Source organism: Nipponia nippon, unplaced genomic scaffold (assembly GCF_047370975.1).
Source record: "Nipponia nippon isolate SJK-2023a ecotype South Korea unplaced genomic scaffold, ASM4737097v1 scaffold_4, whole genome shotgun sequence".
Lineage (NCBI taxonomy): Eukaryota > Metazoa > Chordata > Aves > Pelecaniformes > Threskiornithidae > Nipponia > Nipponia nippon.
The window spans coordinates 33,611,751-33,630,840 of NW_028262358.1; the positions used below are offsets into that span (position 1 = coordinate 33,611,751).

The 19,090-nt window shown below is 41.1% G+C and overlaps 2 protein-coding genes across 5 annotated transcripts in view; both read left to right on the forward strand.

Moving 5' to 3' along the window:
* The first annotated feature begins 2,431 nt into the window (after positions 1-2,431).
* On the forward strand, positions 2,432-11,707 carry GLO1 (glyoxalase I). The gene is made up of 6 exons (XM_009475072.2): positions 2,432-2,585; positions 3,735-3,817; positions 5,203-5,343; positions 6,169-6,236; positions 7,359-7,448; positions 9,604-11,707. Exons 1-6 carry the CDS (start codon positions 2,505-2,507, stop codon positions 9,690-9,692), a joined length of 552 nt encoding a protein of 183 aa, XP_009473347.2. The 5' UTR covers positions 2,432-2,504; the 3' UTR covers positions 9,693-11,707.
* Positions 11,708-13,874: 2,167 nt separating this feature from the next.
* The window catches only part of BTBD9 (BTB domain containing 9), a 136,850-nt gene continuing 131,634 nt past the window's right edge, over positions 13,875-19,090 (forward strand). For 2 of the 4 annotated variants that reach the window (XR_015708940.1, XM_087777309.1), the window contains exons 1-2: positions 13,875-14,135; positions 16,101-16,264. Coding sequence is in view for 3 of the 4 variants with exons in the window: in XM_087777309.1 (XP_087633435.1) it covers positions 16,183-16,264 (82 nt within the window). In the remaining variant the exon portion in view is untranslated. Of the gene's footprint in view, positions 14,136-16,100; positions 16,265-16,795; positions 16,824-19,090 lie in introns of those variants that run through there. The other 2 variants (XM_087777310.1, XM_087777311.1) reach the window with 2 other exon arrangements.

The following is a 19,090-nucleotide window of genomic DNA, read 5'->3' on the forward strand; positions in this document are numbered from 1 at the left end:
CTCTTACGCAAAGGTGGCTCCTTCCATTTTCTTTCCCTTTCTACTCCACTAGCACGTAAGCCTAGGAAAGGTTTGGTTTGTGAATCACAAGCCCATAATTCAGGGCTACAAAGAAGCATCTAAATCCTCTCTCCCCATGTTTTCCTGTTACGGGGCACACTCATCCACTTGCATGTGCTGGCTACCATCAACCCCATTTGGTAGATCTTAGCACTTATAAATATAGGTAGGAAATGAAATGTTTTATTGAGTGTGCTCAAATCTACACATGAATTGAGCAACTAGTTTTCAGGTACTGTCATCACCAGTAGCGCCATACCTAAAGTCCTCACCTTGTGTCTAATTTTTTCCTCTAAAAATAGCTTGTTCAGTTTCACGGCGATGTTATAATGGATAAATATTTCATAAAACAAATGTTAAGATACGCCATTAAGGTCATACCCAGGATAACACATAAAAACAAAAGCATAGAAAGTGTTATTCTACTCAGAGTACCATTACTATAAGAATTAAAATAACTATCAGGAATTACCTGGTAGTTCTTGCAGAGCCTTAGGGCACCCAACCACAAGTGAACCTGTGTTATATGCTTATTTAAACACTATTGCCTGATTCAGGAAATAGAAAATCAGAAGCAAGGCTGACATGAAAAGCAACACCTGCTGCTCCATTACTAGCTCCTTATTTTTGCCTACAATTAACAGAGTGGCCACTGTTCTATGGACTTTGGCATGCAATCACCTGCTATAGAAAATGTTTGCCTCTTTCTCAAAGTAAAAATACAAAGAAAAAACAACTTAGGAAAGCCACCAAAAACAAAAAAGGAAAATGTAAAATCTAAATTAATTAATTCCTTTCTTTTCCTTCATGTTTATCTGACTGGGCTGGTCATCTGTAAGGTTAGCAGTGGTACTTTCCTCCTCGACACTCAGGTGGAATAGGTTGGATGTTAATTTCCTTGCCTTTTAACTGGTCCTCTTGAAGCTGGACAGCAAAGTTCATACCTTTCCCTAAAACTCAAGATGAGAGAGGTGGGTTCTCATGGCTTTCTTTAAAAATAAAGGCTACGTTGTACAGTGGCATCCTCCCTCACTCTCCAGACATCTGTACTCAAGATGTCTGGTGACTCATCTGAGATTTTCATGCTTTTCAAAAAACAGCATGAACTCCAGCTGTCCACCTATCCTAATTGTAACAGCTGATGTGCTTTTGTATTAAAACTTCCTTTCCTCTCCTCCCTAAACCTTGTCTACAATACCTGTTTATGTAAGAAAAGTGAGTCTGTTTTCCAGCACAGATCTTAGAAGGTAGGTAGGAGGACGAGGTGAAGGAGGGAAGGAAAAGTGGAGAACTCCCAAGCACAGAGCACGAGGGACAATGACTTCTGGCTTTCTTCTCAACAGCTGAGGTGCCTTAACCGGCACTTCGGCTTTGGCAGAGAGATGCAGGCAAAGACGCTCACCGACCTGGCTGGAGCTGAGCCTCACAGGACGAGGAGCGGGCAGCAGCCCACCAACAGCACGGCCGCTGGCCGTTGCTGCCAGTTGCCAGAGCGAGCGCTTCAACGCCTGCCGCGAGGGGATTCTTCCGCGGCTAGGCGTTCTGCCTCGGTGCTGGGGCTATATAGCGCGGCGGAGGGGACGGCCAGTCGTCATAGGTTTGCCCTGCCCCACCGCCGCTGCGGCGCGGGGCCCGCCAAAATCCCACCCCCAGAAGCCGAACCGTAATTCTATCGTAAAGGCCGTGTTGGGCACCGAAGAGCTCTGCGCAGCGGCGTGCCGCAAGCTCCCTTCCTCAGGGGTTGGTTTTAAATGTACCTATGGAAGTTAGGTAAGGCAGTGAGAACCCTGCACTGCAAAAGTGCTTTTCTCTCCATTATTAAGTGTATTTTTTTTCCCCAGAGTATTCAACCCTGTCTTTCATGCCGAGTTTTTGAAAGATTATTCTTCTCTTTCAGACCTGACGTAATTTACACTGAAATGTCACTGCGTAACCCCGGAGGGTGTCAGGCTGGAGGGAAGTGTCCCCGCGCCCGTAGGCAAAGGCAGAACCCAGCACCTCTCCATACCAACACGGGCACACCGCGGGGGCGTTTGCAAGCGGGCCCGGAGGCGCAAGGCCGGGTTTCCAGACCACCCTAAGATGCCGCCCGTCGGGAGGATTTACGGAAAAAGCACCGCTCCGTTGGAGCTGGGCACCGACGCCTGCTTTAGGCGTTTCCACGGTGCCCCGTGCCTGCGAGCGGCAGCTAGAGGGACGCGTCGTCACATCAGCGCGGGGGTCCACGCTGTCATTCCACGCTTCAGCTAATGAACTCCGGAGTCAGGGAGTCCCGTTGATGCTTATAGGAACGAACCGGCAGGACCGGACCTGACCGACCACCGTCGCAGCCCGCCTCCGGCGTCCCTGGCAAGCAGCGGCCCGCCTGCAGGGACGTCCCGCGGGGCGGAGCGAGGCACCGCCTTCCCGCGGCCGTCCGCCTCCTCCTCTCCTCCTCTCCCGACATGGCGGCCCCAGCAGAGCTCAGCGGCCTGAGCGATGAGGCAGCCTACGGCGCCTGCTCGGAGCCGGATGCCAGCACCAAGGTGGGGTGGGTGGGGATGACGAGGGCGCCCCGGGGCTGCGGCAGAGCCGGTGTCGGTGCCCCCTCCCGCCCCCGCCCCGCTCTTTGCCGGGCGGACGTGCGGTGGATGGGAGGTGGCATGGGGCCGGGAAGGGTCGGGGCGTGGGGGAGCGAGAGGGGAGGCCGGGGATGGCTCGGCGGGGAGCTGCCCGGACGCTCGGGGTGCGCCGCCCCGCCTTGTGTGGGGAGAGCGTCCCGGCGCCGGCCGGCCCGGCTCGGTTTCACGTTCCGTGGCGACGGGCGGACCCGCTGGGCCGGTCGCTGCGAGCCCCGGCCCCGTCCCGCGGCCGGGCCTGTCGCGCCGCGCTCGGCCGGGCCGGCGCCCGTGCGGGGGCGCTGAGCGTCGGTCAGGCTGCAGCTGAGGGGAGCCAGCGGGTGCTCCGGGGGCGCTTCGGCCAGCGCGTGCCAGGGTTGCAAAACAAATCCCCCAAAACACCCCAAACATTTTTATTTTTTATTAGGAAAACCTTACAATTGCATTTCAGTTGTTCTGCACTTTTTTTTTTTTAATACATCTGTCAAGGCTATCCTGCCTTTCACTTTTCATCCACTTAGTTGTTCATTAGCCCTTGGTATATAAGGTTACCCTGTGGCTTGAGGAAAACACCCTTACAGAATTGCAGGCCGGTTTTGCTGCCAAGATCTCATCAAGCTTGACAGAAATTCAACACCTGTGCAATGAAATAATAAATGTAATGACTTCAGGAGTTTAGCTTTATTTAAATTGGGTGTCTACAGCGATGCCTAGTATCAAATATTCACGTGCCTAGTATGCTTGCTTGCAAAGTGGTTCATGTGCAGTACAGCTCCATAAAAGAATAATAAAGATAATGATACCCTTTTTTTGATACCACTGATAATATATATTGAGTGATACCAGTGGTGGTATTGTTTATTTGTTTTAAACATTATGTTACAAAGGCATATTTATTTAACACAAATCTGTACGTGTAGGATCAGGACAAAAGGTTTTATTTACACTTACCGTAGTACTCTATTTGTTACTTCTAAACCTGCTAGTTTTTGATTCATTATTAACTGACATCTTTGTTAATACCTGTAATTAAATTCTGGTTGATGTATAAATAATAAACCTTTTTTCCCCCCCCAGGATTTTTTGTTGCAGCAGACAATGTTAAGAGTAAAGGATCCTAAGAAGTCACTGGATTTTTATACAAGGGTTCTTGGAATGACGTGAGTAGAAGTTGTATGCCACAATAAGTTTGTTTTTTCCTGCTATTTTTCTGAAAAGTTTTTGTTATTTTGATGTAATTATACTAATTGGTCTAACTACATGAACAATGCTGGCCCATCAGCTGATGCCCAGTTGGACAGTCTGGGAAACTCTGAGAACTCCTGCAGCACGGTTAATGCCTAAGCTGCAAATGAACTAGTACTGGCCTTGACTAGAAATTTCTTTTTTTCTTAAATAGGTCATTAATTATCAGTGTACAACTTGCTTACTTCCTCCTCACTGAGCGTGCAGCTAACTGGTAACTTTTATGACAGTGCTTATAATCAGGAGTCATTGCTATAAATCTTGAAATTAAGTTTTCTGCTAGTTCTCAGAGGTGGCTTATGACCACCTCCGGTCAGAGGAGACCAAGGCAATGGAAGCTGGAGACAAGGTCCACACTCAGTCTTTTGGAGAAGGCTGTTGGGAGGCCGATGCCCTGCAGTAGCCTAATGTGTTTATGCTATGGCTCTGTGCACATTCTTGGCATTTGAAATGAGTTATTTTAAAACAAAATTCTAGCATATTTTTAAACATCTTGAAATGAGTCCAGAATAAAGTAAAATAAACTACTTCCACTTTAGTGAAGATGCGGGTGTGAGAAAATAAAAATTAAATACCTAGTAAGCCGAAAAGGAAATCGGATTTATTTTGCATGCCTACTTGTTCTGGTTAAACGTCTTACATTAAAATAGTTTGAAGTATGCCACACCATCTCTGGAAATTAGGTGAAAATAGAGACGTATCAAGTATTCACAGGAAAGTGTGTGACTTCTTGCATCTAGTAAAGGGATAAATTTTATAAGCAGCTTTTTCTCACCTCAAGTCGTCTTTAGTTGATTGCCACATTTGAAATGGATTATATAATTATACCTAGCTATTGAAATTATAACAATATTTCAATCTAAAGGTATGTTTGGTTTTTAATCCTGCTGTGTTCTTAAACTTTGTCTGCTGCCAGTGAACTCCCCAGAACGAGTAAGTTTCAAAGTAAATCTTTTTATTCCTTGGTGATGTTTTAAAGTGGATAAAGATCTTCCTGAGGAAATACGGACAAGTAACAGTGGCAACCTTAAGACTTGAGCCTTTGTACTGGCTTTGCTATTCAGTTACTGGTAGTTTGGCTTTTAAGCATCTGATTCTTCTCATTTTTGTAGGTTTGTAATCTGTTCTGGAATGTTTCTATGTGATAGTCCGAAATGTACGTATTTTAAGATGTGCATTACAGTCAGAAAGACAGAAAATCACAGCAATGATTCCTCCGTGGGGGAAGCATCTTGGTTTATTTGCAAGCTACCTGATGACCCTTTTAAGTTACTATTTCAAAATAATTGTTGCCATTTAGACTGCTTCAAAAATTTGACTTTCCTACTATGAAGTTCTCGCTCTATTTCCTGGCGTATGAAGATAAAAACGATATCCCAAAAGACAAAACTGAGAGAACAGCTTGGACCTTCTCTAGAAAAGCTACACTTGAACTGACACAGTAAGTATTAATATAATGAGAGATGACATTTAGCTAACAGTGATTAAACAGAAGTGGACGAGTGTAAATCCTGTTGGATTGAATAAAAATCTAATCATTACTGTGGAAACATCTTCATTGTCATATACCCTTAAAGTACAGTTGAGATCTTGGATACTTGGCAAGCTTAATTTCTCTTTCCAGAGCTCTTTCAAACTGCTAGGTGAACGGTGGACACACACGAAATAATGCTTGCTGTATTTTGAGTATGCATGCCATGTGCGTAGGGAAGCCACAGAATTTAGGAAAACCCAATGTGGTTAGAACTTCCTTTTGATCCCCAGAGCATCCTAATAATGGATAAATATTGCTTGTGGAATCTAATCAAAAGAGGTATTAAGTCAAAACATACACTTCCCATAAACAGGACAATTTGGTTAATGCCACTAATCATTGTAATTGTGCAGAAAGAATCTCCCAAATACCCCACTGTCTTGCTTGGCTTCAGGACCTGCTACCCTCACTGTTTGATCCCCAGTGATGGGTAGATAAACTGACTCATGCAGCGCAACCTTCTCGCTAATCTGAATGAGACAGGAGTGTCTCTGACTCATTCAAATGTAGAACCTGAATGCTAGTGAGGGGCTGTGAACATGATTGGATTAGCCCCGAGACTATCCCTAGGACCGGTGACTAGGGAAAATCTTGATAGTTTAATGAATGCAGCCCACAGCTGAAATTCTCTGGTTTCTTAGGATAAACAACCTATCCTCCTGAGGAAACTGAACATTTAGGATTTGTTAATTTCAATGCTTTTCTTCAATATGTAACAATTACTTCTTACAGCAACTGGGGCACTGAAAATGATGAAAATCAGTCTTATCACAATGGCAATTCAGATCCCCGAGGATTTGGTAGGTCTTTAGTTTTGTGTTTGTAGTTTTTAAGCTTTGGTTTATTGTGATTACATTTTTTCTCTTGTGTATTGGGGAAAAATGGAGTTTCAACTGTTTTTTATAAAACATCTGTATAAATTCTGTGCAGAGGTTATTGGGTAAGTATATACTGTAGGCTTTATTTTTATGACAACTAGTAGAGAAAATATTTTAAACTTGTAATGGCTGAAAAGACTCTTCTAGTAGGTTACTTTGAAGAAAACATACTAGCACTAGGAAAGAAAGGAACTTGCATCTCAACCTTTATCTCTCTTCTTCCAGCATGTATGCTGTGAAAGATGGTGAAAATAGGTAAACATGTTTCAGAGTAATGAGCCCCACTTACACTTTTTCTAAAGAATCTAATCCTTTGGCAAGCAAACACATGCTCATAGTAACTACTGAATGAAGAACAGTAATTGCTCATGTATCAAATTATCATGGTGTTTAGACTGATTTACATTCGGATTTCTATTTTATAATCCAGTGGTTACCCATTTTAAGCTAGAAGGAGAATTCTGTTTGTCTGTAGCACTGAGGAGAGTATTTGTGTGGCTCGATTTGATATTTTGAGTGCTTGAAAGGTCACTGGCTCGTGAAATAAGTTTCATACTCAATCTAGCCACTTGACATTTAAAGCTTCTGAATTGATTTGTAAGCTCAGGCCGTGCGTAGTGTTAGTGTTAGTCTCTACAAATAGAGCATTAATGATAAAGTCCTTGTACTGTTGAACTGAGGAAATGCAACAAAATCCTGTTATGCGGGCATGCTTCGAGAAAGGAAGTACAGATAAAAGAGTTTGATTGAAAACTTATTTTTTCCTACTCTAGATAATAGTCTCATCTAAACAATACGAGATATTTTAACTCTAAAGCTCCTATTTTAAAAGGCGTTATCAAAAAGCCAACTTTCTGAAGGAGAATAATGTTAATGCCCAAAATGCTCTTCTTTCTGGAAGCAATGTTTTTCTTGTACACAGTTATACCTTACATGAACTACAGCATGTAAACTTTTTGGAGAAGACGAAATGCTGAGAAACTTTTTCCTGGAACACCCAGCAATACTTACAGTGTACTTCACTCTTTTTACCTTGTTGCACAGGACACATTGGAATTGCTGTCCCTGATGTCAATAAAGCTTGTAAGAGGTTTGAAGAACTAGGAGTGAAATTTGTGAAGAAACCAGATGATGGTAAGTCTTGATCAGAAATGCAAGTCAATATTTTTCCTTGTTTTTAATGTATTCTGCCTAGTGGATCTTCCTGGGAAGCTGGGTAATACGTTTCTAGTAGTTGTCACTGCTTAGAAGGTGCTAGAACCAGTTACCCCTGCACCCTCTTACAGTGGGCAAAACTGACAATAGGTCCATCTTGGTAACAACAGTTAATGAGTCTAGCTACGTGCCTTATGTATGTAGTCTGACCTTCACTAAAATTCACGTGCTCTTTTGATGTCATAGTTTACTATGTGTACTACTGCCTAAAGTTATTACAGAATTTACTTTAACGTGGATCAAATTCCCACATTTCATATCTGTTTCGTTCTTATCATATGAAAATAAGATGATTCAGAAGACATAATTACTCCCACCCATTAAAACTGAGTAATTCTTGACTTTTCTGGCTATTTTTATTTAAATCCACCTAACGCCACCTACTAGCTTTTATCATTTTAACTGTTCTGTCAGCTTTGGTAGAAATAGCCTCATTAGCCTATATCATATTTGACTTGTGTAACTTTTAGTAAAAAGTGCATAATGTGTAGCTCAAATATCTAGAGAGTACATAACCAAACAATGTCTATGTCAAAATAGCCTAAAATGCAGAAATCAGTGGTGAGAAGTCCTGCATTTTTCAACTGGATTCTCTTTCACGAAGAGACCTCATGATAGTTTTAGGACTGATGGATTCGAAAACAGACATCGAATACTCAGCAGCATGCACAAATCTGTGATACTGCTTCTGGCTATAGAAACTAGACTGTTGCCTGTACTGACGGTGTTTGTTTTTGTTTTGTTTTTTTTTAAGTTTGAAAGTAACATTAGTACATGAAGCTTCAGCTTACACATATTGGAATTGATCTTCTAGATTCCTTGCTAGAGGAATACGAACAAGTAATTGAAAAGAGACTTAAGTGATTTTCATCTTATTCACTGTATTCTCAGCTGAAACAAATACAAGAAGTGCAGCTGAAAACTTAACCTGAACACAGATGTCTTGATTTAAGAATTGAACTTAGTATTTCTAGCACTTTAGAGTTTCTGAGCCCTTTTTAATGTGTTCAGCACCTGGTGAAGTTGAAGTTGGAGTTGAAGTGAGAGCTCCTGACTTTGATTCTGTATCACTGCACAGCTCTAAGTTCTTAGGCAGGGAGGGAAGCTTAGACTGTAAATGGAATAAATCACAGGAAAGAACTCTTGAAGCAGTCAAGGGTGGGGGTGAGAGCAAAGGCTGTTTTTTAACATTAAGAAATAAAATCGATGCAGCAAATGCCAAGGAGGAGGAAGAAGTCTTGAACTTCACATTCATTGTTTGTGGAGCAGGCTGAGTGACGTAACGTTATTTTTTTCCCCTACATTACTGAGTCAAATATCTAGTATTCTCTCAGAAGTTTCTGTAACTAGAATATATTAAGAATTACGTTGGTTCTGTTACAGTAAATAGCCTAATAAATAGAGCAAGTATAATTAAAAGTGTGTGGTTAACACTTTAAGATAACATTTTAAGCTGTGCTATCCTAATCTATTGTTTAAGGCAACTTTTGGGGACCCTGTTTTAATGAGGAATATTTTTTCCAACAGTAACATTTAAAATATTCCTGCCCTGCATTTCTCCGTTTTATGAAGTGATGCAAATGTGTACTGTAAACCACATCTGGGGGAAAAACAAACAAACAAAATCAGTAACATAAAACTTCAGTGTGGAGGCAGGAATGATGGGAGATGAACAGGGCAGAGGAGCACAGGATTTTATACTGGCAAAGCTAGTTCAAGAAAATAGGTCAAAACATCCTGGAGGACAAAAATATATTCTGAATTTAGAGGATGAACACTTACAGGGACATATGCAGAAAACTTAATCAATAAAAGATAGAATTCCAAAGTGACTTGAAACTACAGCTTTGTTTAGAGTAATATTGACAATTCAGCATACAAAGATCTAATGCTGATTAAAAACTAATCTGGATGTTTTCAGAATTAGCTGTCTAAATTTGAACTAATTTTCATGCAAAAGTTAAAAAAGGAAAAATACTTTTCACAGTAGTCATATTTGATGTTAAGAACTAGTCATATAGTCTTAACTTTATCTTGTTTGTTTGTTTGTTTGTTTGTTTTTCCTCCCTAACAGGTAAAATGAAAGGACTTGCATTTGTTCAGGATCCTGATGGCTACTGGATTGAAATTTTGAATCCTAACCACATGGTGACTCTCACTTAGTTCTAATGAAGTATATTATATAGGAGATGCACACTTTCAGTCCCCTGGAGAAAATCTGTAACAGTGTTTGTGAAGGTCTTGCTTAATGGAGAGCAATCAGTTGTGTTCAGACTCTCCTCTAAAACTATCCCCTGGGACCTCAATGTACGTGAATTCCTTTTTGCTGTCCTGTAATGCCACTGCAATTTGCTCCCAATTAGGAATACTCAACCGTCTTTTGGAAAAGCACTTACATGGATTCTCCTCTTGAACATCGATTATGTTAATATTTCAATAAACACTCTCAAAAGGTATGTGACCAGAAATTCACTGTATCTCACACTGTTTAGATTTAAACTAACAACACTAAAAAATCCTGTGTTACTACTGATGATTTGCAATGAGAAAAAAAACCCTTCAGAATATTTTTTTTCTCTGAAGTCAAAAGATCCTGAAAGCTTCATGCCCTATCTTGTATACTAGAAAATAAAATGTCAGACTAACTTTGACTTGAGTAGTAGCATGTTTATGAAAGTCCTAATCTTATTATATTATGCCAAGCAAAACTCTTTAAGGAGCAGCCTTAAACAGTCTTGCCTGGAACAAGAAACTTTGTGGAGGCAATAAATCAGTCCAGCAGAAAGAATTCAGTCTTTCAGCTTCTGGCTGCTGATTGACAGCCAAGATAAGAGGTCTTATAGTTGCTAACTCACAGTGATCCTTCTTGTCTCTTCCAACACTGGAAAGAACTTGCTCATAATTTTTGTTTCAATGAGAGTCTGGGCCTATATTTAACTTAAATGCTCTGTATGTTCTGCATTAGGAATGTAATGAAAAAGAGTATCTGAAATAAGAGTTTCCTACTAACAGACATTTTGATCTGCCTTCTCAAAACGAGTAATGGTTACTGAAGTGATAGCTGTAAATAGCAGGAAAACGTGACATTTATGTATTTTACACAAATTATTTGATTTTTAAGCTATTCCACCTGTTATGAACAGTGTAAAACATGTCAGGTTTTGAAATCCTGTTGTTCCTTCCAACAAGGAAAGAATCCTCTGCCCTCTCTTACTGTGATTCAAGTAGCACTTAACTCCTACTACGTCTTGAGTTACATGACTATTGAATAGTGTAATGGCATTGCGATTCACTTCCAAATAAAGCATTAGTGCAAACTACAAAATAATTTTAAAGCAGTATGACCTGTTGCTTTGCTAATTGTTGAATCCTAGATAACTGAAAGGCTATTTGTTTTGGTTCGTGGATTCTTTTTTGAGAAGAAATCGGGTGATAAGAGAGAATATGAATTAGGAGTACAATAGTGAAGAAGATAACTGTGTGATTTGATTAGCAGGATGTTTTAGTAACTTAATGATAATGTGCAGAGTTAATAATAACTGTCAATAACCCCCTGAGTTAAACAGGGAGTTATTGTATATAAGTTATATATAAGTTAAAACAGAAATGTAGAAAATATTGCATTTGATTTCTACTATGCTAATGTAGATGTTAATGAGTTAAATGCTAAGCGTTACTGTCCTATCTCCTTATCTGAAAAATCCTTATTTCTGTCTGCCTCATCTTAACAAGGTAGCATATATAAACTCGGTAATTTTACAGAGCTCCACATGAAAAATCATTCATAAAACTTAATGCAAGATATTTCGTTTACCCTTGGAAATGAGTAAAATAGGTTATATGCTTCATCTGAGCCTTAGGTGTTGAAAAAAGGAATATGAAAACTATTGCTCTGCTTAATACCCCTTACGGATGTGCAAGCAATCATAAATTCATTGGAAGGTAGACAAAGAATCTTTCTTTCAGTTTTCTACTTGTTATATGAAGCAACCCTGATATTTTAAATTTTCATTTGTATATTTTCTGGCTGGTCTCTACAGTGTCTACAGATACTGTGCTTTAGGTGGTGCCTTATCAATGTCATTCATATACAACAGATTCTTTCCCTTCTTGAATATTTGCCAAGTTGCCTTTTTTCTGCAACAATAAACACTGTTGGTTCATGGTTGCATTCTCTATTTCTGCCCTCCTGTACTTCCAGAACTAATACCTACCCTGTTCCCTGTCTTGTTCCTTGTGCGGTTGATTATCCTCCTGTATGTTAAGTCATTTTGATAGGGACAATATAGTTACTACTGTTTGGAGTGCAATGTCCTGAGTAAGTGAGCTGTCTTCATAGCTGTCACCACACGATCTCACAGTCTTCTTCCTCTCAAATGTGGGGCTTTTGACATTGCACCCCCTGCCCCAAGCAGGCTATTTCAGCTTAATAAAGTAGCAAAGATTTTCTTGAATGCTGGGTTAGTTTTACGCCAAGTTTATTAAGCAGAAATGAGGAGTCAGTTCAAGACTCCTTAGTTTCCTGAATGAGTGAATAAAGCTGTTCCTTTTAGCAGAAATTTAGGTAGGCTCAGCTGACTCACGAAACCCCACCCTACTTTAAAAAAAGGCACACAATATTGCAGAATACCTTACAGCAGCAAGTAAGAGAACTCCTAATTTGAAGACTATTGTAGTGTAACTTTAGGATGGTATCTTCTGACATTAGTAGGATGAGAATAGTGCCATGAAGGATGAGAGCTACAGCAATGACACAAAGCACTCCATTGAATGCTGCTTACATAGGTTTTGATGGCTAAACTGTGTTTTTCATATACTTCATATATTTCATATATTTCATATACTTCTGCTGCTGGCGTTCTGAAATATGAACTTAATGAAATAAAACTCAACTGAAGCACAAGTGCTAAGTGCAGTTCCTTACCATTCAGAATCTTGCATTAGATTGTGTGAGAAATTATTCACATAATAGAAATAATAGAAAAATTATTTTGACTAATAGTAGTCTAAGTGAAATTGTCTAAACTAAGTTTTATTCCAGTGAATACAGTTATATCATGTAAAGCTTTATGACCAACGTGTTGCCAAGGAAAATCTCAGAACGTTACAAGCACAGAACTTGGTGGTTCACAGTTTATCAACACAGAGTGTTTCATTCAGACTTGTTTCACTACACTTCAAAGTACAGGTGTGACTGGAAAACCTATTGACCCAATTGTATGGAATCCAGTAATTAAAACCGGGATAGTTCATAAATCAGATGAGTAAGTCAAAGGGTGTGCATAGGCAGTTCAGTGGATAACTACAGAAGGAGGAGCAGGCTATGTCAAAGGTTCTCTGCTTAGTACTCGAATAGAAGTTATTCTAAGCATGTTTCCTAATCTTGGAATGACCCTTGTTTATTTTAATTTTGTGTGCTTGACAAAGCGTAGGCAACACGGTAGATGATGAGGTAATAAAGAGGAAACGAATAAAAAAACACTAGCATCTACAAACTAGTTACAGCAATATCGTGAAGTGGGCAAGGTATGTTGGTTTTTTTTTTTTTAAAACTTACTGCTGCTTACCATACTGAACTAATTAAAACCAGTATTCGCAGTTATGAAATCCAAGAATAAGCTGCTAAAGACAAACATTTAATGATTCTTTCAGCCTGCAAAAGATAGTAAAGACTTTAGATGTAAAAACTTTTGAAATTATGCAATGTTCTCACTGATTACAGACTGTTATTTTTACTTCTTCCAAGGTAATGCTTCTGCTAAATAAGGCATGGAATTAAATAGCCATGTAGTGCTTTGCCACTTGGAGGGCCTGAGTTCAGCTTAATGCAGTACAGTAGAAATTAATCTACTGGTCGCGTAGAGACAAGCCCACGTTCTCCTTACAGACAAGAGGTTCTCGTTACTCAGGAAAGCAGAGTACGTACGGATGGGCGAGAGACTGCGAAGCGCACCCTTACCCTTAAACAAAGGAAACGTGTATTTTGAAGGCAGCCGAGTACCAGCAGATGAGAACGGTGGGGAAGGGGAAACATCCGTTGCTGGTTTATAACGGCTGGGCGTTAAAACGTCCCTGCGGCCTGAACAGGCGCCCAGTTTCCGACAGCTGCTGACAGCTGCTGGCAGGCCGGCTGCCGCCCGCAGGCAGGACGCGGCCGCGAAGGTCCCAGGCAGCCCGACCAGGGACGCCGCCGTTCTAACGCTCGCGTAGAGAAGCTCCAGCGGGGCGGGAGCGGCCGGCAGGCCCTCCCTGCTCGGGGCGGGCGGGCGGGCGGGCGGCAGCCCGGCCCCCCCAGCCGCCCCAGGCCTCGCGGCTCCCCTGAGCCCCCAGCGCTCTGCCCCCAGCCCGGCCCCGCGGGTGCCGCCCTGCTACCGGCCGCCTCCGCTCCGTGGCCGGAAGAGGAAACCAGGCGCCGCGCCAACGGAACTACGGGAGCCGAAGGGAGCCCACGGCGCCACCGGGACCCGCTCCTGCACCGTTCCCGCGGGCGCTTGCCTGCGTCAGCACGCAGGAGGACGGCTGCTGTTGCTAAGTGACGTCAGCGCGCCGGTTGACGTACCTACGGCGGCGGGGCAGGGGGTGGAGGCCTTGTCGTCGGCGGGGCCGGTGAGTCCCGGGGGAGGGTTGCTGTCGGGCGCGGCGGCCGCGTCCCTGTCCCCCCCTTCATCCTGCGGAGCGGGTTCGTGATAACCGGGCGGCGGCCCCCCCCCCAGGCCTCCCCCGCCGTGGGCCCCGGCCCCTGGGCGGGCCGACATGCTGCCGCCGGTGGCTCCCACCGGGCGCGGACTGGCCGTCCCGGGAGCGGGCGGCGGCGGGGCGGGCGCGGGCCGAGGGACCGCCGGCGGGAAGCAGCCGGGTTCGTGAGGCGGTGAAGGGATTTCACCTGAAGCGCCTGTTTGCGGGGGAGCGGGGCGGCCGAGCGGGCGGGGGTCGCCTCCCCGGCGCCTCCAGACTTGCGAGGCGGCTTCGTGGGAGGCGGCGGCCCTGGCTTCCCCGGGCGCGACCTTGGGCGGGTCGCCGGCGCTCGGCCGCCCTCTTCCCTGGGTGTGGGGCGTCTGCTTCACCTGCCTTCCCCTGCCTGCCCCTTAGCCTGCCCCTGCGCTTTGCAAGGCCCTGTTAAGGCCTTTTTTTTTTTTTTTTTAATATTAGTTCAAGATTTTGACACTTCGATACTACACACAGTATTTTCACAGGTTCTTCTGGGGTCTTGGTACTTAATTACTCTCGCAAGTTACACACTGCTGTGGTTCATTGAAGATACTTTTGATTTAGAAGAAGCTGTCATATTATCAGACTTAAAAAAAAACAACTCGTTAAATTGTTAGCAGTCTGCCTGTAATCTTGCTTGCCCAGCAATACTCTTTGCTCGCGTTATTTTTAAAGCACAGCACAGAGACCCCTTCCAAAGCCCTGTGCTGGGATCACTTAATTTTTTCTGTGTTTTAAGATTTTAATTTGAGCCTACTCGCAATGCAGGTGTATTTGGTGTGTCTTCTGTTACAAATCTGTAAATCAGGTACTTGAAGTATACTGTTTTGTTGGGGTCTGTTCACTCATATTTATCTAAAAAAAAAAATAAATTCATAAATGGCTTTTGAATACATTTTGATAATACAAATTTGTTTGATAACATACATTACTTGTAGGAACAAATATTTACATATTATATGTTATTTTCCAAAACCATAAGATCTTCTTTGTCAAATACCTGTTTTCAATTTGCTGGATTAAGGTGTGGTTACTTTCCAGTTCATGAGACTACCTAAAAATATTTTTTCTTCCTTGTCTTCCCTTGCTCCCTTAAACATATACTTTAAAGAAGATCAGTGTTTCTCTTATGAGAGAATTCATAGATCAAGGTATCATCTGTTTAGCAAATTAAATACAGTTTATTTTTCTTGCTGGCAGGTAAGATGGGAAGAATAACAATAATTTATACTTGTTGAGAGAGACTCATTATGTTGGTTATGTATTTAAACAAATAAAGCCTCTGTATTTCTGTATTTCCTCACCCTACAGTTTTGTTTTGTTTTCCTGTTTGTAAAGTTAAAGGCTGGCACAGGAGAAAGATCTGCAACTGCCTGAAGTATTGTAAAAAAAAAAAAACCAACCACTAAAACCCAAACAAAAGCCCCAAAACCTTTAGCTAGCAAGAACACTTAGAGAACTTTGAATGTGTAGGGAATAAAACACGTGTGATACAGTTTTGTATAGACCTGGTTTAATTAGGACACCCATGTGGGAAAACGGTGTTCTCAGGGACATTAACGCTGTAGCAAGAATGTCAAGATGAAATATTTGTGGCTTATAATGAACAGATGAATGGCAATATGTTACCATCTTTTTTGCTGGTTAAAAAAATGAGTGGTCAAAATTAAATGATGATGCCTAAAAAAAAATAAATTCTAATGCTATATTCTAACGTTATTAGAAGTTTTTCCCATAGAATGGAGGGATTTTTAAGACTTTATTTGCAGAAAAATTTTAACTGAGAAATAGCATCTCACTTACTTTTGCCATAGGCTACACGTCCCCAGTTTCTGATGGTATGTATTTCGTGCATTGTTTCAGGAAATGGTACGGTTGTTGCTGTGCAGCTGGATGTTGCTGAATAGCGCTTCTATGAGCTCACTGTCCAATCTGTCTGTTCAGAATGGCAAAGAACCCTAATTTTCAGGAAGTTTGTCATCTGCCTACAGGCTACGTCCACTGTAGATCTTCAGACAGCTTTACTGGTGAGTGGACCACTGTATTTTCTTGAGATTTTAACTTAAGGGTTTATTTGTGTGCCATTTTAACCAGGTTGTATTGAGTGCATTAATACCTATTTTTTATGTGTGTTAATAAATAATCTGCACTTAGTATATTGTTCTTTGTACTTAGCTAAACTTATTCCTGCTCTTCTATCAGAGGAATAGGTCTCTGAGCAGAACGTAAAATGTTAGCGCTACAGCACTGTTGTGATTTAAGCCCAGCTGGCACCTAAGCACCACACAGCTGCTTGCTCACTCCCCCCTGGTGGGATAGGGGAGAGAATCAGAAGAGTAAAAGTGAGAAGGCTTGTGGGCTGAGATAAAGACAGTTTAATAGGTAAAGCAAAAGCCACGCGTGCAAGCAAAGCAAACCAAGGAATTCATTCACTATTTCCCATCGGCAGGCAGGTGTTCAGCCATCTCCAGGAAAGCAGGGCTCCATCATGTGTAACAGTTACTTGGGAAGACAAATGCCATAACACCAAACATCTCCCCTTCCTTCTCTTCCCACAGCTTTGTATGCTGAGCATGACGTCACATGGTATGGAATATCCCTTTGGTCAGTTGGGGTCAGCTGTCCCAGCCGTGTCCCCTCCCAACTTCTTGTGCACCCCCAGCCTACTTGCTGGTCAGGTGGGGTGAGAAGCAGAAAAGGCCATGAAGCTGTGTAAGCCCTGCTCAGCAGTAATGAAAACATCCCTGTGTTATCAACACTGTTTTCAGCACAAATGCAAAACACAGCCCCATACTAGCTACTATGAAGAAAATTAACTCTATCCCAGCTAAAATCAGCACAAGCACTTAAGTAATGGGAATGTCTTTGCAGATGAGCAGTGCATAACTTTCCATATGCTTTAAGTCAAAATACTTTTGGTACTAAATTGTTTAGAATGCTGTCATTGAATGATGTCATTATTTACCGTTAACTAGAGTTAATATCTGCTTTTCTTTTAATCCTTTCACAACAGAAGGTTTGGAGATGAGACTTAAAAGTTCTGTGAATTGCATTTACTTCATCTTTCATATTCTATGTCTATAAATTCATACTGTATGGATTACATTATTATTATTGGATACTAAGTAGGACCAGTCAGTTCCTCAGGCATACAGTTATAGTTATTGATATGGTGTCAAGAACATTTTGTTGTTTGTTTTTGATTAAAATCAGAATTTACATTTTTAAATTACTGTGTGCATTACAGAGGTCTCATAAAGACTGTTTAACTCCAGTAATACCATTGGTGTAATATTTTGGTTTACTTGGCTTCTTTATTTTTCTCAATGTTACTAAGCACGTATCAGTGGGATTGTTCATATGTAACTCAATGTGATTTAAAGCTTTGCTATATTTCAGATTTGTAGGTTTTGTGTAGTGTCATGGATAATTTTTTTCTTTATAATATTGTGACTTACACATGAGAGAGAATTTTTGTGAAATACCATGAAGCTATGTTAATGAGATGCTTAATCAGGAGAGTTAAGGACACTTGAGAATTAGTGAATTGACAGTGCTGAAAAATACAAGACCTTCTGCTTAAGGATTGTCTTGAGTAAAATGCTGTTTTATTCCCAGTGCTTTTCTTAAGCTAGGGAGGCATTCATATAAATGCAGTATTTTTTTTCCCCTGAAAGCATTTCAAGGCCCTTTCAAACTTTTTCTCTCTCTGGTGCCTCAGATTGCAGATGGTAGCTTTACTCTTTTGGGTGTAATTATGGAAAACCTCAGGACTGTATAGAACAAAGATTTTCACATTATTAGAAATATTTTATGGGAGTAAAAGGGTGAAAAACATAGAAAATACTAGAAAACAAGTATTTTATTCTTCAGAGTATTATTTGCCTTGTGCTTCAGTACTGAATTGCATTTTTTCTTGTACTGCTGGAACAGAGTAAATTAATGATATTTGTAACTAAATTCTTAATATTAATGCTTCTATTTTTTCCTAAGCCTTGATTAAAGTTAAAAACAATAAAAAAGCCCCCAAATAGTTGTATTTAAACATTATTGCATAGGTAAATCCTTTCAGCTGTTGTGAAACTAAAAGAAACCATGACCAGGAATTATACACAGCTTTAGTTTTGTGGATTTGTGTCAAACCATAGAACTGCTTCTTTTACTGTTAATTCTTGTTAGTGCTTTACGAGAGTAAACATAAAATTCTTCACAAACTTAATTAACTTTGATCTGAACAGTTGTTGTATCAGAACATGTATTGTTTTCCCTTTCTGTTACAGTTTTCACTCATAGTCAACTTTGTTATTTTGAAGTAGAAAGGAGCTTCTGTAGTGAGGGTTCTGACAGAATCAAAGTATTTACTTGGGTTATGCTCTGTATATGTTGAAATATTTACTAAAAATTCCTGTTTCCTGAGAGAGAATCATAGAATTGTTTAGGTTGGAAAAGACCTTTAAGATCATGAAGTCCAACCGTTAAATTATGTTAGATGTTAGCTTATTGTACCAGAACTTATAAGAACAAAATATTTTCATATAAAAAGACTTATATATACATTAAAAAACCAAACCATATGATTTGAAACAATGGTATGTTTGTACAGTAGCATTACCATCACACCTACCATGTTCTGTGAGCCTATGGTAATAGGAATTGTAATTAAAATAATATTTTGCTGGAATTTATTTAAAGCATAGCAAAATACTTTATGAAGTAATGAATTACAAAAAATTGAAATACTACTCAAATCCTTTCCAATCAACTGAGAAGCAGTTCCTATTTCTAGAGAAAAATAGCAGTGTAAAAGAATGATATTTAAGAAAATTCCCTTTGTGTAATTCTGACAAAATCTG

Coding starts and splice junctions, on each gene's coding strand:
- GLO1 (XM_009475072.2), top strand. CDS start 2,505: ATGGCGGCCCCAGCAGAGCTCAGCGGCCTGAGCGATGAGGCAGCCTAC. Junction 3,818..5,202: donor ACAAGGGTTCTTGGAATGAC/GTGAGTAGAAGT, acceptor GTTGCCATTTAG/ACTGCTTCAAAAATTTGACT. Junction 6,237..7,358: donor TTCAGATCCCCGAGGATTTG/GTAGGTCTTTAG, acceptor CTTGTTGCACAG/GACACATTGGAATTGCTGTC.